The sequence below is a fragment of the Mugil cephalus genome, chromosome 14, assembly GCF_022458985.1.
Source record: "Mugil cephalus isolate CIBA_MC_2020 chromosome 14, CIBA_Mcephalus_1.1, whole genome shotgun sequence".
Lineage (NCBI taxonomy): Eukaryota > Metazoa > Chordata > Actinopteri > Mugiliformes > Mugilidae > Mugil > Mugil cephalus.
The window spans coordinates 17,590,846-17,611,976 of NC_061783.1; the positions used below are offsets into that span (position 1 = coordinate 17,590,846).

At 45.0% G+C, this 21,131-nt stretch overlaps 1 protein-coding gene across 3 annotated transcripts in view; it reads left to right on the forward strand.

Annotated features, from left to right (window-relative positions):
* Nucleotides 1-21,069, forward strand: part of LOC125019586 (exostosin-1c) — an 83,810-nt gene extending 62,741 nt beyond the window's left edge. For all 3 annotated transcript variants that reach the window (XM_047604435.1, XM_047604436.1, XM_047604438.1), the window contains exons 3-12: nucleotides 6,707-6,800; nucleotides 10,157-10,264; nucleotides 12,634-12,753; nucleotides 15,789-15,921; nucleotides 16,186-16,304; nucleotides 17,699-17,794; nucleotides 18,202-18,288; nucleotides 18,406-18,566; nucleotides 19,682-19,853; nucleotides 19,943-21,069. In XM_047604435.1, coding sequence (XP_047460391.1) covers nucleotides 6,707-6,800; nucleotides 10,157-10,264; nucleotides 12,634-12,753; nucleotides 15,789-15,921; nucleotides 16,186-16,304; nucleotides 17,699-17,794; nucleotides 18,202-18,288; nucleotides 18,406-18,566; nucleotides 19,682-19,853; nucleotides 19,943-20,128 — 1,276 coding nt within the window. In that variant the 3' untranslated portion in view covers nucleotides 20,129-21,069. The remainder of the gene's footprint in view (nucleotides 1-6,706; nucleotides 6,801-10,156; nucleotides 10,265-12,633; nucleotides 12,754-15,788; nucleotides 15,922-16,185; nucleotides 16,305-17,698; nucleotides 17,795-18,201; nucleotides 18,289-18,405; nucleotides 18,567-19,681; nucleotides 19,854-19,942) is intronic.
* Nucleotides 21,070-21,131: the final 62 nt, after the last annotated feature.

Below are 21,131 nucleotides of genomic sequence, written 5' to 3' on the forward strand. Positions count from 1 at the left end.
TGTGTGTGTGTGTTTAATGTAAGTGGATACTAGAAGACCTCATTCCTCTGCACACTGAAACCTGAACTCTCTATTTAGCCTCCTGCTTTTCACTCTCTCTTCTCTATCTCCATACACCGCTCGTCTTTTTCCCACATCCATCTCATCTTTTCACTTTACTCTTCACATTTCTAGCTCGACTCGTTGCCCTGATTCAGTTTTGATTCTGCAAATGATGCTTTTCTTGCTACACGGTGCAGCAGTGACATGTCTGCCGCTGCTTCTGCCTGATGGCTTGTCTGGAGGAGGTTGCAGCCCAGCCTCTGACCTACTGCCTGCAGCTGTAGTTTTGTGACTTACCCTCCTCTTCTGAACCTCCCATCCTCTCGGGTCCCAGAGGCTGCAGCAGCTGGCTGCATACATATTTCTGAATGAATGAGCAGGCGGGCAGGCAGGCAGACAGCCGAGGTCTGGATACATGCTAACGACTTTATTTTCATTTTAAGGAAGCATACCATATCGCTGCATTAGATCACAACATCAGGAGCAGATGCTGATAGTGGGTGGCTTTGTTCCAGCTTGTTTATGGAATTTGTTAAGGAACAAAGCATCGGTGGTGCTGCGGTTGCAGTTTTATTCGTTACTGTTAAATGAGAGGGTTTGCTTAAATGCAGGGCTGCTGCAGACCATTATTTTTTTTTTCACTGGCCAGTTTATCCTTTGGTTAACTCACCACTAAATAGTAATCATAACATCGAAATCCTTAAATTTCTATTTGGAGGTTTTCTCATAATAAATATACACCGATCAGGCATAACATTACGACCACTGACAGGAGAAGTAAATAACATTGGCCATCGTGTGCCAATGCAATGTTCTGTTGGGAAACACGCCCACCCAGGCCGAACCAGGCACCCCCACCACACAGCGATGGCGCTCCTTGATGGCAGCAGACGTCCTCAGCAGGATGCAGCCCGAGGCACAAACACGCACACACAAAGGTCCCCGCTAACAACATCCTGTTGCCACCAAAGACACCCTCAGAAGGACCGTGCCCATTCTCCGACGAGTAGGTGGAAGGTGGTCATAATGTTATGGCTGGTAGGTGTTATCAGTACTTACGTGCAAAATGTTTCTTACACCGCCTTTGAGCTCATCGTAAAGGGAATCTGTGGTAGTTTAGTTCTACAAGTCTACAAGACAGTTTGCAAATGCACTGAAAAGCAGCGTTGCTATGCTAGTCGGAGCCATTAGCATCTGCTCCGGAGAGTCTTCGTTGAGTTCTTGTCTGAAAAACTGCAGACGAGGACACAACGACCAAGAATCAGACAAAACTCTCGAAAGTCTCTGTAAGAGCGTGAATCTTGACGTTGCCCGTCCTGGTTGGAAAGCTGGCAGACCTCTCTGCCTCTCTCTCTCGAGATGCTCGTGCGTAGCGGTTATGCTGCTGCGGTAGTCCGTTTCATTTTCACAAAGCGTCTCTGTTTGAAGAATTTCCACACTTCTGACAATCTGGACCAAGCCTCTTTTCCACCGTAATTAGGGATGAACGCAGCGCATTGATGTGTTCCACGCAAATCAACGCAATCATGTTACTCATGACGTTGATGCAGGACCTGCTCGTGTGCAAATATGTTGCTGTAGCTTTTTTTTCATTATTATTATTTGGATGTGGGCAGTGAAGAAGTGAGTGGAAATGTGGGGAGAGAAAAAGGGGGATGACATGTGACAAGGTCCCCAGCCAGAATGAAACTAATCGGTGGCCACCAAGAGCCCTGTAATTTTCCAAATCTTTAAACGCTCATGCTAGCCGTCATTCATCCTGATGTAAAATGCCAATCTGTCCTTTCATGCTTCTCATGCATCTTAAAATCTAGTTCAGCTCGTAAATCAAGTCATCGTCGATGACGGTTGTTTAGGCTCCAGGTTTTGGGCCATAATTTCTAGTTTGGGCGCTGACATTACCGAGACGGCATCCTCCGCCTATTCAGGTCTCATTGGGCTCGATGATGGATGAAAACTATCGACAGTGGCCAGTTAGCGCTGTGACAGCTAATCCATAACCTTTGTCAAGCGGCGCACACTCGCGTACACGCGTGCAAACACACAAATACCGGAACACGCTCGCCCCCTCCTCACCTGACCTTTACAGGAAGCAGAGTGGAAGTCAACTGACCAGAAGCTGCTGTCAATCAAGGAGAAACCCCCCCCCACACACACACTTCCCTCGCTCCTCTGCTTTCACTCAGTCAATATCCTGTAAGTGTTCACCATGAGGATGAGCGTATGTAATAAAGAGAAGGGAGAATGTATAGTAGTAGTTATTGTGGAATAAACACAAAACACACAACGTAACAAGTCGGGGAGGTGGGAAGCTCAGGGAAGCTGAAACGTGAGAGGAAGGGGATCAGGAGATGACGCAGATCCGCTTATCAGACGCCTTAAAATACAAATAAATGCGCAGGCTGCGACTCAGAGCGCTGCCGTCTTAGTAAACACAGCTTTGACGATATGGGTATCGCACTGAGCCCAATGCTTTGGCTTGAAGAGGGGAGACCGAAAGACCGGATAGGCAGGGGAAACTCAGCATGAGAAAAATGATAGCAATATGGAGACATCAGGCCCAAATGTATGTGTGCGTTTTCCAGAGCGTGTTTCTTGGCTGCACAATCAGCCCGCGCTTATCCCTCTACATATCCTGATCCTTTCGCACATAGATCGGCCCCCGATATTGGATGTTTAATATTTAACTATATCTGTCCTCCTGAGAGATGGGCAGACTGCAAAATGAATGGAGGGAGGGAGGGAGGGAGGGAGGGAGGGAGGCGGTGAGCAAACACGGAGCAGTGGTGCTGACTTCCACAAATCTAAGTGTACACACAATCAGAATCTTTCATCAAAACCCACAAACACTCGAGCTGCGCGCAATCAACGGCGTGCCGATGAGATGGAAATGTATTCAGGCAACACCTATCGTCAACATTTTTAAGAGCAGAAACTTTACGTTGGCTGCGCACATCACATACAACTGGTTTATCCTGAAATAACAGCTGAAATAAGCATGAGTTACTGGTCTAACGTCACTTTGTTGACCAGAAATACCGGTTTCATACACTGGAAATCAGCAAAAACAGGCTGTGAATGTAATACTGGTAAACAGTCGCCTTTTCATAAGGAACGGTTCAGGATATGGAGCAACATTTGTGGCCATCTGATCAATCTGAGTCCAATATTCACTTGTCAGGGTTACGATTGACCCTAACCCTAATGCGTTAACCCTAACCCTAACCCTAACCCTAACCCTAGGTCCATGCAGGCATCTACCAACTCTTTTTTACCATCTTTGCTGAAAATAATGCAGACAGTGAACCCAAATATTAAAAAGGCTTTTACAGATAAATAAGTGGCTGAAATTGCTAAAAAAATAATTATTTGTGGTTTCAGCCACTAGGACCTACCTCTTTAAAAAATGCTAATCGATTGAATCTACTGCAAATATCACAATATTGAGAAAAGCCACTTCAGTGTAAGGATTTGTTAAATTTTTATAGCTGTAATGGAACATCTTAAGTCAAATATTAGCAACTGCATTTTTTCTGTTTTGTGTTGTCTTTTAATAACAGTAATTGTGCACTTATTAGATTTCAGGCGCAGTTGCTCTGCCTCATTAACATGCAGGGAGTCTCGTGCGACACACTTCTCGCTACTCACGATATGAAACACACAGGAATGCACCGCGAGTCGTTGTTATTTAGCTGCAGTTTACCTAGCAGCCACAGACACACTGACTCAGTCATTCACTCATACATATGCAAATCCTCATTTGGTTTTTTTTGTTTTTTAAATATTCTTTTTTGATGTTCCAACGACCCGTACAGATTCACAAAAACGCATATTTTCTCACTTGGCTCCTCAAGGTTGTTGGCTGATAGGGTGCCGGCGTACAATCTGAGATATTAACCTGATTCCACGAGGCTAAAATGGATCATGCTGAGAATGAACGAGCAGAACTCTTTTTTCGCTCTATTGGGGTTTTTTTTTCTTTTACATGAATTTTCACTAATGTAACGAAGGTCCTTGATTCGTCGAGTATCTAAATCTATTTTTATCGGCCAAACAGCCATTTCTCTTTAGCTGCTGCATCTATGAAGTGTTCCTCAATAGATTTGATTGTACGTGGCAGTGGTTGTATGTAACTTCGGACAAAATCTTCTGCAAAGAAATTAAAATATCTATGTGATATGAAAATTCTAATATCACTAGAAAATATTAGATTAGAATGTGTGTGGCTATTCCAAGGGCTCAAGCAAATTCAGAAAAGCAGACAATAGCCAGATACTAGAGGCTGAAACCAGGAAGAGTTTTCTTTTCATTGATTTTTCTTTTTCATTGATTATCGTGATTTTAGCGGCTTTTAGTTTTCTGTTAAATTACTAATTGGTTAAGTGACCAAATTTTCAGCTCTAATGAGGCTGCACCAACCCTGAAATATATCAAGACAGACATTTGGTGTTGCGAAATACATGCGATACAAACCTACACTGCGGCTTGGCATGTTTGCCTTTGGAATCTATATGAGAGAGGGCAGCGCGCTCAAAGGAACACTGCAGAGCAAGAGCAGAGAGGAAGTAGAAGAGAGCGAAGGAGACACAGCAGGCCCCGCTGTTTGTTGTTGGAGACAAAGTGCTTTTAAATGATTTACTTGTTCCCTCATTAAAGAACAGCAGCCGGGTTCTCAGACGGACCAAAAACCTGCGTGTAGACGGGCACGTGAGCCCGGTTCCTGATGCACGGGCCCGAGTTGCGGTCGTGCATTATCAAGCGCACACGAATGCGCAAACAGCAGACACGGAGACGGAAGTGGGTCAGACCAACCGGCTCGGTCTCACTACGTCTGAAACATGCAAAAGGTCCTGCTGTTTTACATTAGATACACTGGATGGACATGGACACACACACACAACCCTGAGAATAGTGAAAAAAACAATAGATCTACGCTACAAGTGAATATATTTACTCTAAAGCGCAACACGCGCTCTGTTGAACATGTTATTTATTTTCTTGGTTAAAAAAACATGAAAACTCTATTTTATAATTGTATCATACACAGATCCGGCATATCATTATGACCACCTTGCTGTTATTGTGCCTCCAAAACAAGTGTGACTCATCAGAGAGTGGACCTGGGCCTTCTGAGGGTGTCCTGTGGTGTCTGGTATTTAATGTCGGGACTAATTGACGTACATCTTCACAGACAGTCTCTTAAGATTTAAGATTTTCATGCGAAGCGAATCTGGACGCAAGGTCCCTGAGAAATACATTTTTCACGTATTTGGCTGCACATCCATCCTCAGCATGTATGCGCGTACAGGGGAGGCTGCACCAAAGCTCTGTCAGCAAGGGGAGGAATATCAGAGGCAGACAAGGCCGTCTTTTAGCCCCGACGACAATGTTTGCGCACGTACGTGTGCGTCCGTTAGCTGCGTTTTGATTCATACTACGCTGGATCTACAGCACGCTCTGAGCTCTAACAGTGACGTCCATTCACATCTTGGCGTCCGGGTCTGAGAGTACCACTGTTAGCGGACGCCAACATCAGCAAATGGAGCCCCGGTGGATTCGAACGGCGAGCGAAGGAGGTCTGGGTCTTGTCACTCACGGGGGGGGGGGGGGGGGGCTAAATAAACGAGCGAGAAGATTAACCGCAGGCGCATTTTACGCCGTGCAAATAAACAAGCAGAGAGAGCTGGATGCGGGAACGGGGGGGAGGGCCGAGGAGGACGGCGGGATGAAACGTCGGGAGGCGGAGAGACGAGGCGGGGAGGAAGAGCAGGACGGGAGGTTGAACTCTCCCTTAAGTGGCCGTTTGTTCCCCCATCTGTTTACAGACACCATTCGGCCGTTGCCCGCTCGACTTAAAGGAAGAAGGAGAGCATTGATGCGGAGGTTTCCATTTGGTTTCTTGTAAAACGCAGTATGAAATATGAGCACGAAGCAGGCGGACCTCATCCGGCCCGGCAATGAGGGCCACGCGCCACATTTCGTACTTGGCACCAGTTCAGACCATCCGCAGCACAAATCAGTGCCGAGCAGAGATTAGGGCATATTTACTCATGAGCTCAGTGATGGATACGTTTTTTTCCAACGTACAGTAGCTATCTGAGCCGGTGCCAACGTGTCTGCGCGGGGAAGATTTATGACTGCACATAATCTGAGTCATTATGACTAAATATCAAAAATGAAAAGCCACAGAAATCCTGGTTTATTTTACGGGTGGCAGATATTAAATATGATGCATTAGTGGGAGCGTTAGTCCCCACGCCGGCAGACTGTTTATTAGATTTGTTTGCTGCCGTTTGGTTGTTCCAGGAGATAAGGGCTTCACACTGTGAGCATCTTTCGCTCTGCACCATTTTGATCTTTGTATCAATATTAATCTTCCCATTAGCATATTAACATCAGACTCTCTGCTGACTTCTCTTCACATTGTAATCTTTTGCAGAGACATAACTCTGCAAGACGCGTGCAGAATAGGGGAATTACCACAGCTCCAGAGCTGCTCTTAATAATAGAGATGGGTCAAAGGTCATCCTACAGCTAACAATTAACAAATCTCGTCCCCCGTGTATATCGTCTGCACACATAATTTTGCCATACCAGTTTTATTCGTACTCCGTACACATGAAATCATGATTAATGTATTTAATTCGCTCTTTCCCTGTCTTAGGTTTGACTACCAGGAGCTCCTCCACAACTCCACCTTCTGTTTGGTGCCTCGGGGCCGACGCTTGGGATCTTTCCGCTTCCTAGAATCACTGCAGGTAAATATTTATAATATTCTCCCTAATACACACCGTCGGCTGCACTTTCTCATAAATTATCAGAGCTTTACACCTGATTCCTCGATGTGAGAAGACCAATTAGTCCAATTTGTGTTTGTACTGTGAGCTACGGGGTTCAGACACAGATTTCACGAGAGATTAGCTGTACTTGTTGTTTTTGTTCATGCTTTTCTCGCTGATTTTAATTGGGTTTACACAGCTGGGTTACTTTATTTATTATTTATTTAAGTCAGATTTAGCAATATCTGAATCACGGTCTGACAGTTGATGCACAGTTCACTAATGGCTGTAATGTTCAAATCTGTAGCTTTGCTTTTTTTAGTCAATTGGTTTTCAGACTCCATACAAAGTCTGCACTCTTTTTTTATTCTATTTTATTTTATTTATTTATTTTTATCTTTTATACTCTTGATATTTGTCTTCCACTCTGTATGCTGTTGCAAACTGCAGTTTCCCTGTTGCTAATTCTAATTTTAATCCTTCACGGATAATTTTCCGTCCAATTAGCTCTTCAGCTTAGCGAAACGGTGCACGACACAAGAAACTAAAATACATCTTTACCTAATCTGAACATTCAAATACACAAGTGTTTCCACAGCAGCACAATAACGAATGTAGTGTAGACCCACCGATCATCACGGGATTCAGGAAAGGCTAGCGCTGGAGGAAGGCTCGTAGCCCTCCCTAGCTTCCTAGCCTTCCAGCTAATTTTAGCTCTTCCGGTTTCCTCCTGTGAGTGATGAATAAAGTTCCTAGTCGTGCCAGTGTCTGGCTGTTACCAGACATGTCAAGTGAGTTCCTGATGGGCTGCCGGCTGATGAACTACATGTCTGCATGTAGTACAACTTTTAGGCCCAGACAGAGGAGATCTGAAGCAGTGTCCTTGGTGGTTTCTGCTTCTATGATCTACAGTATGTTGTAGTTACTCATCAATGTTATGAAACGCTGCGTGCACTCTCAAGCATAAATTATTCGCCGGGCAAATATAGCAACATACCACTGACTGAGAGTTATGTTCTTCGTGGAATCCTGTGCAAGTACTTCAGGACTCTCCCGTTGCTCAAAAGGCCCACATGCGCAAACAGCTTTGTGCTAACACAGCAATTATAAAAACATTAGCTGCTGTATTTCCCTCCGCATTGTTTGAGCGGCCAAATTGCGCTTTTACAGGAAACAGACGAGCCTGAATGCGATCCAGCTCGCATACAGTTCAATCAACACCGAAGTGCACAGGATGCAGAGTGTTTACGTTCCAGAGCCGCGGTTTACGCAGTCTTTTTGGTTATTGACACCTTAATGGTCACATCTGCAAGTTGTTTTCTCCCGGACCATTGTGTTGCCTTGAATCCAGATCTCGCCGTTAAAGGCTTTATTTGCCATTTGCTGGGGCCTTTAAAATGAAAATGGGTCCATTAACGCACACGGACGCAATCGCGCACTTATGCAAACACTGGAATCATTCGCCCCATCAGTGAGACGTGCACAATGGAGGAAAACCGCATGCAGTCGAGCGAGGGGAGATTTCAGAGCTGCCGCAGATCCCTCTCTGCCACCCAAGTCGATGGTCTCACACCAGCAGCGCAGGAAGCAGCAGTAGTGGCTGTTTTTAGACTCGCCCAACGCTGAACTCTCTGGCTGCCACAATGTTCCCTGGCTGCGCAGCTCTCCGGCGTTGTGTGTTCGCGTTGCAGAGTGTGTGCGTGTGTGAATGGCCCCGGAAGCATCCATAGGAGTGGCAGCCTGCCCTACCGCTGATGTCTGCTGAACGGACAAATCCACACACAACCCACTTGGCTTGGCAGCAGTCAGCGGTCATGGTCCCTTTCTCTTCCTGCCTTCCCTCTTTGTCTTCCCATTCTCTTGTTCTCTCCTCCCTGCCATCCTCTTCTCTTTTCCATTCAAGCCACTTTTTTTTTTTTTAAAGATTGTTCGGTTGTGTGCTCCTCTTTTTTTGTTTTTAAATATATTTCGGTGCCAGACGAGCCCACAAAAGAACTGGCAATTACCACTGTGGTAGGAAACTTGCTGCCAGCTTTCCAGCGTACGCACATACACACACACTCACGGAGACACATATTTGCACACTCCTCCACCTACACAATCGCTCCAAGGCCTCCCCTTCTTCATCTCCCAATGCAAACAAACCAAAAACAACTACACGCACAAGCACGGAGACTTTTATATTACCCCACCTCCGGGCAGAAGGGGCTTCAAAATGTTAGAAACTCGCCCTCAAAGAGCCTCATCTCTCGGGGGCGCGGACTCGGGCTGCATTTCAAATCTAGAGGCCTTGGATTATCACTGTGGGAGCCTTTTTTTTTTTTTTTGACCTTGTCCTAACCTGTGGCAAATTCCAACACCTAGACGCACGAACAAGTCCTCCTATTTGCTCGAGTGTCCTTCAGCTGGTTTATTCTCAGATGAAATGCATGAGCCTTGTAACCCCAGTGGGCTGGAGAGTGTGTTTGATCTGCAGCGTTTCAGCTGCCGATGCCGTTCTCTTGTGGTTTAATTAGGGAAAAAAAAAAAAAAAAAAAAAAATGAAAAAAATAAAAAAAAGCCAGACCTATCAACACCCCAGACCACGGTGGGTATAAAGAAAGAAAGAAAGGCTAGGATGTGAGTTGCAGCTATTGGAAAATGGGGTAAAAAGAGGGAGAAGATGATAGATTTACAGAGGAGGTGGAGACCAAAGGGGGCTAGTGAAGGAGGGGAAAAAAAAAAGTGGAACAACATCAAAAGCCTGTCAGGGAATGAGGGGAATGAGGGGATAGGGAGAACATCAAAAATCAGCTTCAATAAAGCGTTACGCCTTGACGTGTCAACTGGTTCCTTCGTATTCTCCTCCCATCTCTTCATCCCCTTCAGTCTACCTTTTTCCACTTTCCCTCCGTGGTTGTACCTAATTAGTGCACAAAAGAGTCAGCCCTGTCAGCCACATCTGTGTTTGCATGTATGTGAATGGCAGTCTTTAACAAGCCTCCGGGGCTTCCTGGGAAAGGAAAGATAGAAGTTATTACTCATCCCAGCCACCCTATAGGGGTCGTGCACGCACACGCACGCGCACTCTTACACATGCGTTTACAAAGGAGCATTGATCACATTATCTGCTCGGCCTGGGACATCTCAGTGCCAAGCAGCTGGAGCCCAACTCACACAGATTGCATTGTAGCCATGCAGCTGTAGTGCGTTATATTATGTTGTTTACTGGCAGTAGTAAGGGAATCTGTGAAAGGATCGAGTTAAAGTGCAGCTGATAGCGGCATATATATTCATTTGAGTTGTCATTTGAGTCGAGCCTCCCTAAAGATCGTCTTATTTCTGTGGGTCACCAGGCGGCGTGCATCCCGGTGCTGCTGAGTAATGGCTGGGAGTTGCCATTTTCTGACGTCATACAGTGGAACCAGGCGGTCATTGAGGGAGACGAGAGATTACTACTCCAGGTAAGGCTCACGAGATTCATACGGTAGGACATCCTGACGGTCATCAGTGGGCGCCCAAGGCCTTAGCGTACCTGTGGACTCCCACTCACCAGTCTATACGTTCAACAAGTCGGTGATCGATGTTTGCATATAAAGATGGATAAAGAACTCAATGCAAAGTCATCCAAAAGAATTTATGAACAGTGGATTTTAAGCTGCTGGCTCCGGCCATTGCCAACTTGGCAGTCCCTGACTTCAAGCCCCAGTTAATTTAAGAGCAAAGAGCAAGGAGTTAGTGTCTGAGCGAAGTGGGCGCCTAGCCAGGCATCTAGCAACTGAACATCCTTCTATTATATGGAACTGTTAGCCCAGTTATAATTTAAATCATCCATTCTACTTAATTGTCATGAATACACAATGAATACAAACTGTAAATATGACTTATTTCTGCTGTAAACATGGACGTGTACAGTGACTTTGGAATCAGGCTTAAGAGACCATTTGAGAAACTGCGTTTCTTTCTTGACAAAAAACGTTGCTTCATGGTGTGGACACAAATTTTTACCCAGCCAAACAATCTGGATAAATTGAAGCTATGTGTTTACACCTATGGTCTACCATCTTGCTCTCTGACACTTTCTTTTTTGGATTTCAATACTTCCTTCTAATACTAAGTTCCTTTTTTATCCAGAGCATCAGAAACTTTTCTTAGATGCTTTCTAGGTTCCGTTTTGCCAGGGTAAGGGTTAGGGTTAGGGTTAGGGTTTGAATTTACAGAAGCATAGTTATATTTCCACCACAAGCAATGGGTTGTAGGTTACCACATCACTGGCACTATGGTTGCTTCACTCTGCTCGACTTAAATCCCATCACTACTGATGCGCTGGTCTACTGTGTAATACATCGACGTGCCGCTGATCAACTGAATCATCCTTGTGTGAGGCTTGACTGTTATTGATTTTCATTTATGTGAAAGTCACGCTCTCCAGGGTTAAAGAAGAAAGCACATATTTCTGTGATTGGTTTATTGATGGCTGAAAGACAGTATATGTCTGAGTTTAATCAGTTAGCTTCTTAAACTTTAGACTTAGACTCAACTTTATTGATCGCTTTAGGACGACTCCCTCAGGGAAATTGTATTTCCAGCAGATATATACAATAAAAAAAAAGAAATAAGAGAAATAAACTATGTTCAATGAATGATAAACCCTTAACAGATTCAATTGTAAATTAAATTTAATGTCCAGAATTAATTCTCCACATAAATGTCACCCACTTTTGGCATTGTGCCATTATGTGAGAGTGACAAACAGAACATATGAGGCCAAAGAAATAACCAATACAGCGTAGGGAAACTCCCTGCGTTTTCCTGTACATCTCTGTGATACCAGTAAACGGGTTCACTCGGTTTAAATATAATCACGGACATTGGAAAACATCCACTATGTCGGGCTTCAAAGCTGGCATTACCTGTATCAAACGGTGTACTTACAGCTCGGAGCCCCTGTGAGATTAAACACCCATAAAAGCCTTAATCCAGCTCCATTTCAAAAGCACTCACGGCCTCGTCATCACACAGACACGCAAATAAACACAATGAGCGAGCAAAGCCGGCTCTCTCCCAGCTACAACCTTTATCTCTCCCCCTCACACAAATTACATCATGTCTCCTCCGCATTGATCCGCTTCGATCCTGACCGCTGGATTGGCATTCAGCTAATGAACAGGAACAAAACCCCGCGAGCTGAGCGTTTTCAAATGAGGGCAGCATCGGATTGAATGAGGTGTCCGCATCAGTGCCGTTTCTGCACACGTGGAGCGACACACGGTATATTACGCGGATACACCGGTTGTTTATGATCTCAGGGCAAGGCTGAGCGAGCACTCCAGACATAAAGGACAAGGCTGTAGCGACGCTATCCTTCAGATGTACTGAAAGAAAAGGAGTAAACATGGCAGAGAGTAAAAGGTGGGTGAAGAGAAGCCGAGGGTGAAATAACGAGGTGATTAATTAACAAAAGGAAGATGGAGATAAAGAGATTCATGGCCTCGTAGCCTCTTTAATTGGTGTTCATTAGAATGTGTGCAGGCTTTAAAGGAGTCAACCACTCCAGCGTTTCTCGGCTCAATGTAGGTTTCTTCTGCTTTGACAGAGTTCAACAGCTTAACATTCTCTAAGTGATTAAATCAATTTCAGAGATTCATTTGAAACCCACAGTTTAGCCCTGACTAATACATATTCTAATTATCTGAAAAACAGGCCCCTAAAATAAGCTCCGTGCCAAATGTTTTTGGGTGGCCGGATTAAGCCAATTTTAAGAGAGAAAAGGGAAGATTTGCTTTTTCCAGTGTTCCATTTAACTGAACCTGTTCTCATCTTTTCATTTCAGGTGCCATCTACGGTGAGAGCAGTAGGAAATGAGAGAGTCCTGGCCCTCAGACAAAGGACCCAGATGTTGTGGGACGCCTACTTTTCCTCTGTGGACAAGATAGTCCTCACCACGCTGGAGGTCAGCCCGAAAACCTCAACTCACCCAGCATAATAAGGCCCAGTCGCAGAAACAAAATTCATCTCCGAGTTTCTTTTTTGGTTCGAGGAGCTCGGTGCGGCTGTGACCAGACCAGCCGATAGACTACTTTATATTTCAGCGACACCATTCCCTGTGGCATTTTATCCACAGCATTGCACATTATTCATATATTGGCATTTCCAGAAGAAGCAAAATCCTTGCATTAATGTGGTTTTCTGTTTCAGTTTGCTGCTTCTAGTTCCAAGCAGCTTAGGTGCGCTACGTTCAAAATTACGAGAGTTTTGGGGCTGATTTATCCCTGAATTCACCCCGATTGACAATCAGTGGAAAAATCCCACCCGGACCTCGCTCAATTCGAGGTTTGACGCGGTTCATTTGGCAATGTGATATTTGGGATTTAACATGTGGATGGTTACATCAGCACGTTGACAATAACCAATGAGAGAATTTAGTCCACGAAGACACGGAGAGGCCAAGCAATGTAAACGTCCCAGCCCTCGAGACAGCCCATGCTGACTGAGTCTCCCCAACCATTTTCTCATCCACACCCAATCCGCCTTTTTTTTTTTTTTTTTTCCCTCCCTCTCACAGCGCAGTGTTACAGAGCCACTGTGATATTCTATCGGTTAGTTTGGCAGATGGCGCGCCGGCTTGCACGAGTACGAACCAGTAGAAACACAGCAAGTTGTTGCACTGCGGTGTCACTTTAGGTCACATCCACTTCCCTGTGAGATCATGGAGGCGCTACATTCAATGCCCCGCCGCGCGATGACCGCACATGTTGGGCATTACAGTGTGTGATGCAAGCCGAGTAAACAAGCGCGATTTAAAACTTATGCAGTCTGAGCCCAGCTTTAGTTAAGGTTAGTAATGCAAGACCAGGGGTAGGAGCGTGGCAGACGTTTCTAGTCATTTGACACTGGAAATATGCTATGTTCTGGGCTTTTTCAAAGTTAAACACCCACTCGCCCAAGCTTCTCTCAGCAACGAACAAGTGTGTTTCTACTCTAACAACTTCATTGTGAGACGACACATCAGTTATCGGTTACGACGTGGGAGAACGGTTCTAGAAAGCATTGTTCCTCCAAAACAGTTGTGACTCATGAGGGTGTCCTGTGGTGTCTGGCAGCAGAACGTTGTTAGTGGGGGCCTTCCGGGTCCTATGGGTTGAGGGGTGGGGAATCTGTGGCCCATCCCAAAGATACTTAATCAGTTTGAGATCTAGTGAATTTGGAGGCCAGGTCAACACCTTGTGCTGTTTTTCATGGTTTTTGAGTAGTTTCTGCATCCTGCTGGAGATGGCTGCTGCCATCAACAAGTGTCATTGCTATGGGGTTGAGGTGCAAGGTCTGGTCGTGGTGGGTGCTACATGACTAAGTAACATCCACATGAATGCCAGGTCTAGATGTTTCCCAGTAGAACATTGCGTTGTCACAAGACGGTTAATGTTTTTCACATCGCCTGCGAGTGGTCATAATGTTACGGCGTGTCAGTTCACCAAATCTGAACCGAGTGCAAAACAATCCACTGAATTCCGATTAGATGCTGCTGCAAACCTTCAAGGTTATATATCCTGAACTCTAGTTACAATTCAAGTTGCGTCGTGTCAGGATTTTATCTTCTAGTTCATGTGACGCTGCTGCACACCTAACAAATGTTTTGAAACTCTAAATACTCTGTGTTTTCGCTACCATTCAGATCTATTCAAAGAAGCGCAGCCCGTAACCTTTCCAATGAAAACATCTACAAAAAGAAGCCACGGCCATAAACACAGGTTTTATGTTGAACACAGGGCTGGAGTCGCTGCCTGTCCGCGTTTTACTGCCAGCGCGCTATCATCAGTCCTCTTTCAGAAAGCCTCTGCAAACGTTTTCACATTTGAATCAAACTACTCTTGTATCATTATGATTATAGGGTTGGATCCCGGTTCATGCTAGAGCATTTCCACTCTTTCACTATCTCTGCTTTGTGCTGGTCTAAGGAACATTTCAAAGCAGTCCACAGCCGACCACCTTAAGTCTCAGAGAAATCCCCTAATGTATAGAAATGATATATTATTACACTGCAAACATCAGTCTGAACCTGTCAGTCTCTGCCTCGCTGCATACCATGATCAGACTTAGAAACGTCTTTTTTAAATGCTAAGTCAAGTCAAGAAAAAGAATGAAGAAAAGTTTCATAAACGATTGAAATGGAGAGCCACTCTCGTTATTTTTTCCCTGATAGTCACAGTTCTCTTCATCCGTCTTTCTCACACAGCATTTTTCTCAGCTCATCTTTTGTTTTGAGCTTTCTGCCTTTGAACACGCCGCAAAATAATGTACTTCAAAAGTAGCTGCTCCAGCTAAGAGAAAGTCGTTTGAAGGTTGGCCCAAGGGTTAGGTGGTGCATGAAAAAGAAATAACAACCCCCTTATATGAGCTGGATTTGCAGGCGCTGCCAATGTCAGTTTTAGCACTTCAAAATGTAGGCGAATAGCAGATTTAGATTTTAGAAATCACACAGCGAGCGGTGGACGTTGCAATCTGATGTTCATAAAGGCCAGCTTGGCATCCCCTCGTGTATTCCTGTTGGGATTTGTGCCAGTGATAGTAAGGGAGAGGGTCTGGAGGTTGTTGATAAGCTGCTTATGTACAGTACATACAGCATACAGAGGGGAACCTCTCCCCAAGAGAGACAGCTGCACAGTCAAGCTGAGGTCAGTGACACTGAGTGTTGGCCGCTGCATGGACACCCCCTGTTGGCGCACCGTGGGAAGTGCAGGAACCATGTCATTAGGATATGCATTACAAATGCATAAAAAAGTGTGTCAAGCCTTGAACTGCAGTGCAGTTTATATTAAGCTCCAAAACTCCCATCCACCGACTTAGAAAATAATAAGAAAAAAAAATAATGTGGTGCAGGCGTATACACGACGAGCACAGCAGCCGCTTTACTGCATAAAGCAATCATGTTCTACTTCTCACTCTGCAACCCACATCTAACCTCGTCCCTTTTTTACTTTCTCTCTTCAGATCATTAAGGACCGAGTGTTTTCTCACATATCAAGGAACAAGTACATGTGGAACTCCTTGCCGGGAGGTCTGCTCGTCCTACCGGAGTACTCCACTCACCTTGCACATTTCCCTTTCTACTACCTTGGGCTAGGTAAACACACGCTTCATTTGAACATGCCAATTACGATCTCACATTTATCAAAACTAAGATGAACAATCAAATAGTCCTTTTGCTACACTACTGAAATATATCAATAACAACTTCTGGAAAGTGGTGCAGCCTGAGCTGCTTTAACAAGCAGAGTAGAATTTCTGATACCCTAGTTGGGAATGTTCAAATTCTGTCTGTAAAACTGTATCTGATGATCACACATGCCGTCTTCTCTTCATGTCTTTGTTTTGGGATCTTTCTCAGGGGTCAGTCCGGGTCAAGAATTCACCGCTGTCATCCATGCCGTCTCTCCGTTGGTTTCACAGTCTCAGCCGATCATGAAGCTACTTCAGGTGGTCTCCAAGTCAAAGTACTGCTCACAGGTAAGACGAGCAAAACTGTGAGATAACGGTCAAAAACTGTTTTGTACATTTGCATTTCAAGGTTCTCTGTACATCTTCACGATAAAATGGTAGTGAAGCAACAATCAGGGCAAGTTCCCAGAAACACACTGTGGAATGGGTCTTCCTGGACTTGACTAAGCAGAAGGGCTTCGTTCAGGGAGGTTACCATGGATCTAGAGAAGTCGTCTGCAGTGATGGAAGAAAGATCGATGGAGTGCTGCCGAGATCACGGCTAGACAGAAGACACTCAACGCCTTGTTATGAAGAAAATGGATTCAAAGGACTATTTCAGCAGAAGTGCAAGCATTGTGTCCGTTGGAGCACTGCTCATCTTTTACAAATACTATCCCTGCAGTGAAGCATGGCGGTGGCAGCATCATGCATCATATAAGGGTGCTTCACAGCAGCAGGGACAGGGAGATTTGTCAGAATGAGAAGGAGGAAGAATTCGGTCGAATACATATGGGTCCTTTGCAGATTTAAGGTAGCTGTACAACAAACCAAAGAATTAAGGTTAGGTGGTGTATCGGTTCATTCCAAACACTGGTATTCCTTTTCGTTACGATAATTTTTAATATACCGGTGTATTTGTTTACACAGAGTTTGGAATGCTGTGCTGCAAGACACTGTTTCAGACCTGATCATGTTCAATGTAGCGGTTGTCAACACGCATGGTGAATGTGTCACTGCAAGGCATGGTGAAGATGGAAAGGTCTGAAAATTAGCGGCAAAACGAGAGGACACTGAAGACACGGACGAAGCCAAAAAAGATTGTGTTTGATTATTCTACAATATTTACTCATCATCACAGTAACATAGTCCATCCTTTGTCAGTCTACGGCATTAATTCCCCTCTCAACCAGCAGAAAATGTTGTGAACACCTGAGTATGCATGAAAAAAAAAAAATACAGAGACAAACCGCCCAGCCCTACAAAGAATATACTGCCTTAGGCCACAAGTCTCTGTCAGCCCTTTAGTGGCCCAGCCTAAATACTAACATAAACCCCAGAGAACATCAACAGCAAATCTTGTATATGGCAGTTCAGATAATGGTGAGATTGTAAGACTTGGATCTCAAGTCCAGCAGTCTTTGTGACACTTACCCACAAAGGCTGTTGCAATTGCTGAATAGTAAATATGAGATTTCAGTTTTGAATTTTTAATGTTTTCAGTTTGTGAATTATTGAACATTGATTGATGAGCAAAAGTTTAAATTAAGTCTACAACGGAAAGCGCACGAGAAGTGAAGCACGTTATGAATCTGCTGTATTACGAGAAGGGAGCACATCTCTGCCAGCAGCCATTTCCAGTAAATCAACTGCGCCCACATGTGTATTGTGTTATATGAACTTCATTCCTTCCGCTATCCTAGATCATCATTCTGTGGAACAGCGAGAAGGCGCCACCCAATCGGAGCAAGTGGCCTCCCATGCCCGTCCCCCTCACTGTGACAGACGGCAGGAGGAAGGTGAGGCCCGACGCCACTCACAACTCTCGCAGAGAAGCTGGCTCTGACGTCTGAGTGTCAGGATGACAGACTGTCAGCCGCTCCGTCTGTTTATGTAGCCCTCGCTCTTTGTCTGCATAAATCCATCTTTCAGCCTGATGTCTATTTTTCTCTTTCTTTCTTTCTACCCGCGCGCATCCGACGTGTTCACCGATATGTGTGGGGTTCACTTTCCTAAACGACGCTCAGTCTTTACGTATCGTCCGTCTTCCTTTCAAGCAAAATAAAAAAAATCTGCAGTGAGAGCACTCATTCCCACTTAACTTGAATTAGTGTTAACGTGATCATGTCTAATCTCTCAAAGCACACCCCGGACTACAAACAGGACCAGAGTTAGACTGGATTTAACGACATTGTTTCTCTCACAGACCACCAGTCGGTTTCTACCTCACGTTGCCATAGAGACAGAAGCAGTGCTGAGCCTGGACGAGGATACGGTCCTGCTGACCAGTGAGGTGTGTGTACATGCATTTGTAATATACACAAAGCAACAGTGCACAAGCGTAAGAAACAGTTGTTATTACCGCTAATAATTATACAGTATCTTGAGTTTTCCACGTCTCTACTTGCAGGTCAACTTTGCCTTCTTGGTGTGGCGGAGCTTCCCTGAGCGGATTGTAGGCTACCCTCCCAGGAGCCATTTCTGGGATCCCCTAAAGCGTGCCTGGGGCTACACCTCTAAGTGGACCAACGACTACTCTATCGTCCTGACTGGAGCTGCCTTTTACCACAGGTGGATAAAAACACATGGAAAAAAAATTAAAAATAAAGATGTGAAACTTCATTAAGAGATATATGAGATACTTGTAGTGGAAGTCTGTATCCAGGACAAAGAGAGATTTGAAAACAACAATATTGTGCTGATAGTTTTCATTTAATACATTAGAAACTAATAAGAGACAACCTGGTGAGGGGACATTCTGAAAGAAAAAGGCATTGAGAACAATTGTGTGGGTGAGCCAGAGGAAAGAAAGAACGCGGGCGAATTAGTCTGGGATTATTTTGAGCACTTTGATTAATAAAAAAGGCCTAAAGTCGGTTTTTGCGCAATGGTCGTGACTTCTTCCTCAATATGCATGTAATTACTCCGCAGACAACACACTCCGAAAGCCGCTCAAGCCTCGTGACATTTTCAGACAATGCCGTCATTTTTCGTCAGCGGTTTGAATGAAAATTTAAATCCTTACAGAAAATAGACGCATGAGCATTCACCTCAAATGCCCTCTTTTCACTTCCCGAACAATGAAATAAGAATGAGTAGTGAAGTCTATAAAAGATGCATTGTTCAGCCTGGGAACAGACGAGTGTAGTCTGTCACTATTGATATCTTTACTTTATACTAATAAAGCAATCTTTTTCTTTTATATAAATAAATGTGGTTGAGCCTAAATAGCGGAAGTCTGACTCAGTCTAACTCACACACTGAATTGAAAGCACGGCACTGCGATCGCCAGTCTTGAAGGAGTAGGGGACATATGCATGCAGCAGTGGGGTCTAGCCTGACGTATACAATCTTAAATCCCACTGGTGGTGAAATGGTTAACTTGTCCCAGATACATATCATTGACATACATGGACAGATTCCTCTGTATGACCATCACCATCCACTTCACGGTTTCTCGGCCTCCTGTTGTGATCAGTTACATAAATATCTCTTTTTGGGTTGAGTTTTTAGACGCCAGTGCAGGTATGATGCTAAAATTAAATAACAGTGATACAGAAGATCACGTAGAGCACACCAAGGTGTTCTTTCTTTTCTAGTCATGTCTCCTCTTCTTGACACTAAGATGCCCCAGATGTTCCTTCACCTGCCTGCTTTAATCAAGAATCCGCTTATCTGCACCACAGGTACTACCACTACCTGTTCTCCCACTACCTGCCCCAGTCTCTGAGGGCTCTGGTGGACCGCACGTCCAACTGCGAGGACATCCTGATGAACTTCCTGGTCTCTGCCGTGACTCACCTGCCGCCGATCAAAGTGGCTCAAAGGAAGCAGTACAAGGAGCTGCCCGGTCCACAGGTAGGTCGCCGCTCGCGTTCAGCCGCGCGGGACTCAAATGTCGGGATGGGTCTGGATGGCGAATGACGAGTTCTTGCTTTACTCCCCAGGGCACCAAGAGCGTCCCCTGGGCCAACCCGGAGCACTTCAATCAGAGGCAGGAGTGTGTCAACACTTTCGCCAACTGGTTTGGCTACATGCCTCTAGTCCACTCCCAGTTTCGCCTGGACCCCGTGCTCTTCAAAGATCAAGTGTCCGTCCTCCGAAAGAAGTACAAAGACCTGGAGAGGGCATAAGGAGTACGGGCATCTCGTCTAGTGGCCTTTCGGACACACAAGTGAACCAATGAGTTGAGGACTGACTGTGTCCACGGTGGCAGCGGGGTCCATTTGTGACATGGACAAAGTACAATCATCAAACGGACCCTGGTGGTCTGTCCTGGACTATCTCCATATGAATATGAAGACATATAAGGGGGTCTGTAAAGGTTTGAAAAGAGCTTCAAATGATTCTCATGGACCTCCATGAGTCTGGTAAGACAGCAGAGGAGGAAATGCCTCGAACCGGCCTCTCACTGAGAAAGGACAATCTCTGTTGGACGGCATAATGAAAAGATGTCACTTCTACCGCAGTGACAATGAGGAGGGACAGACTATCTCCTGCCAGGAGCACCCATGGGACTGGCACTGGTGCCATGCACTCTGGCTGTCGATGAGAGTCTCAGCATTACTGTGTGGGGACCGTTGCCAAGGAAACAGATCATTTCACCCCCAAAAACGCTAACTGTAAAACCAATAAAATGATTTCTAAATGCAAGCTCCACTGTGGTGGCTCTGCAGAAATGGTCCAAATGGTTTCTGTTTTCCTAGCAGCTCCGGCCAAACAAAGCAAAAAAAACAGACGCTTTCGACCCCCGAGTCACATTTTAAGATACAGGAAACGTATCAGTGTCAGCGAAAGGCACGTGATGCTGAAAGCAACTGACCGCAATTGTATTCTTTATCTCTAAATGCTCTGGGAAGTCAACAAGGAATAATCTCATCCTCATTCCTGAGAAAAGGAGTGTCTCATCTCGATTACATGCTCTTGGAAAACTGGAAAAAAAAAGAAAAAAAGTGTAGATTTAGTGGTTCAAAAAGAGACCAGACTTGAGACCTGTACGTGAATGTGGTGTACAATGAACACACTTTGTCTAGAACATCCAGTGCCGCACGCAACGGTCATTTGACGATGTCATCAATGGCTCTGAATGTCAGAAAAAGGTCTGTCACCAAGGTGACTAATAGCCTAATAGCTCCA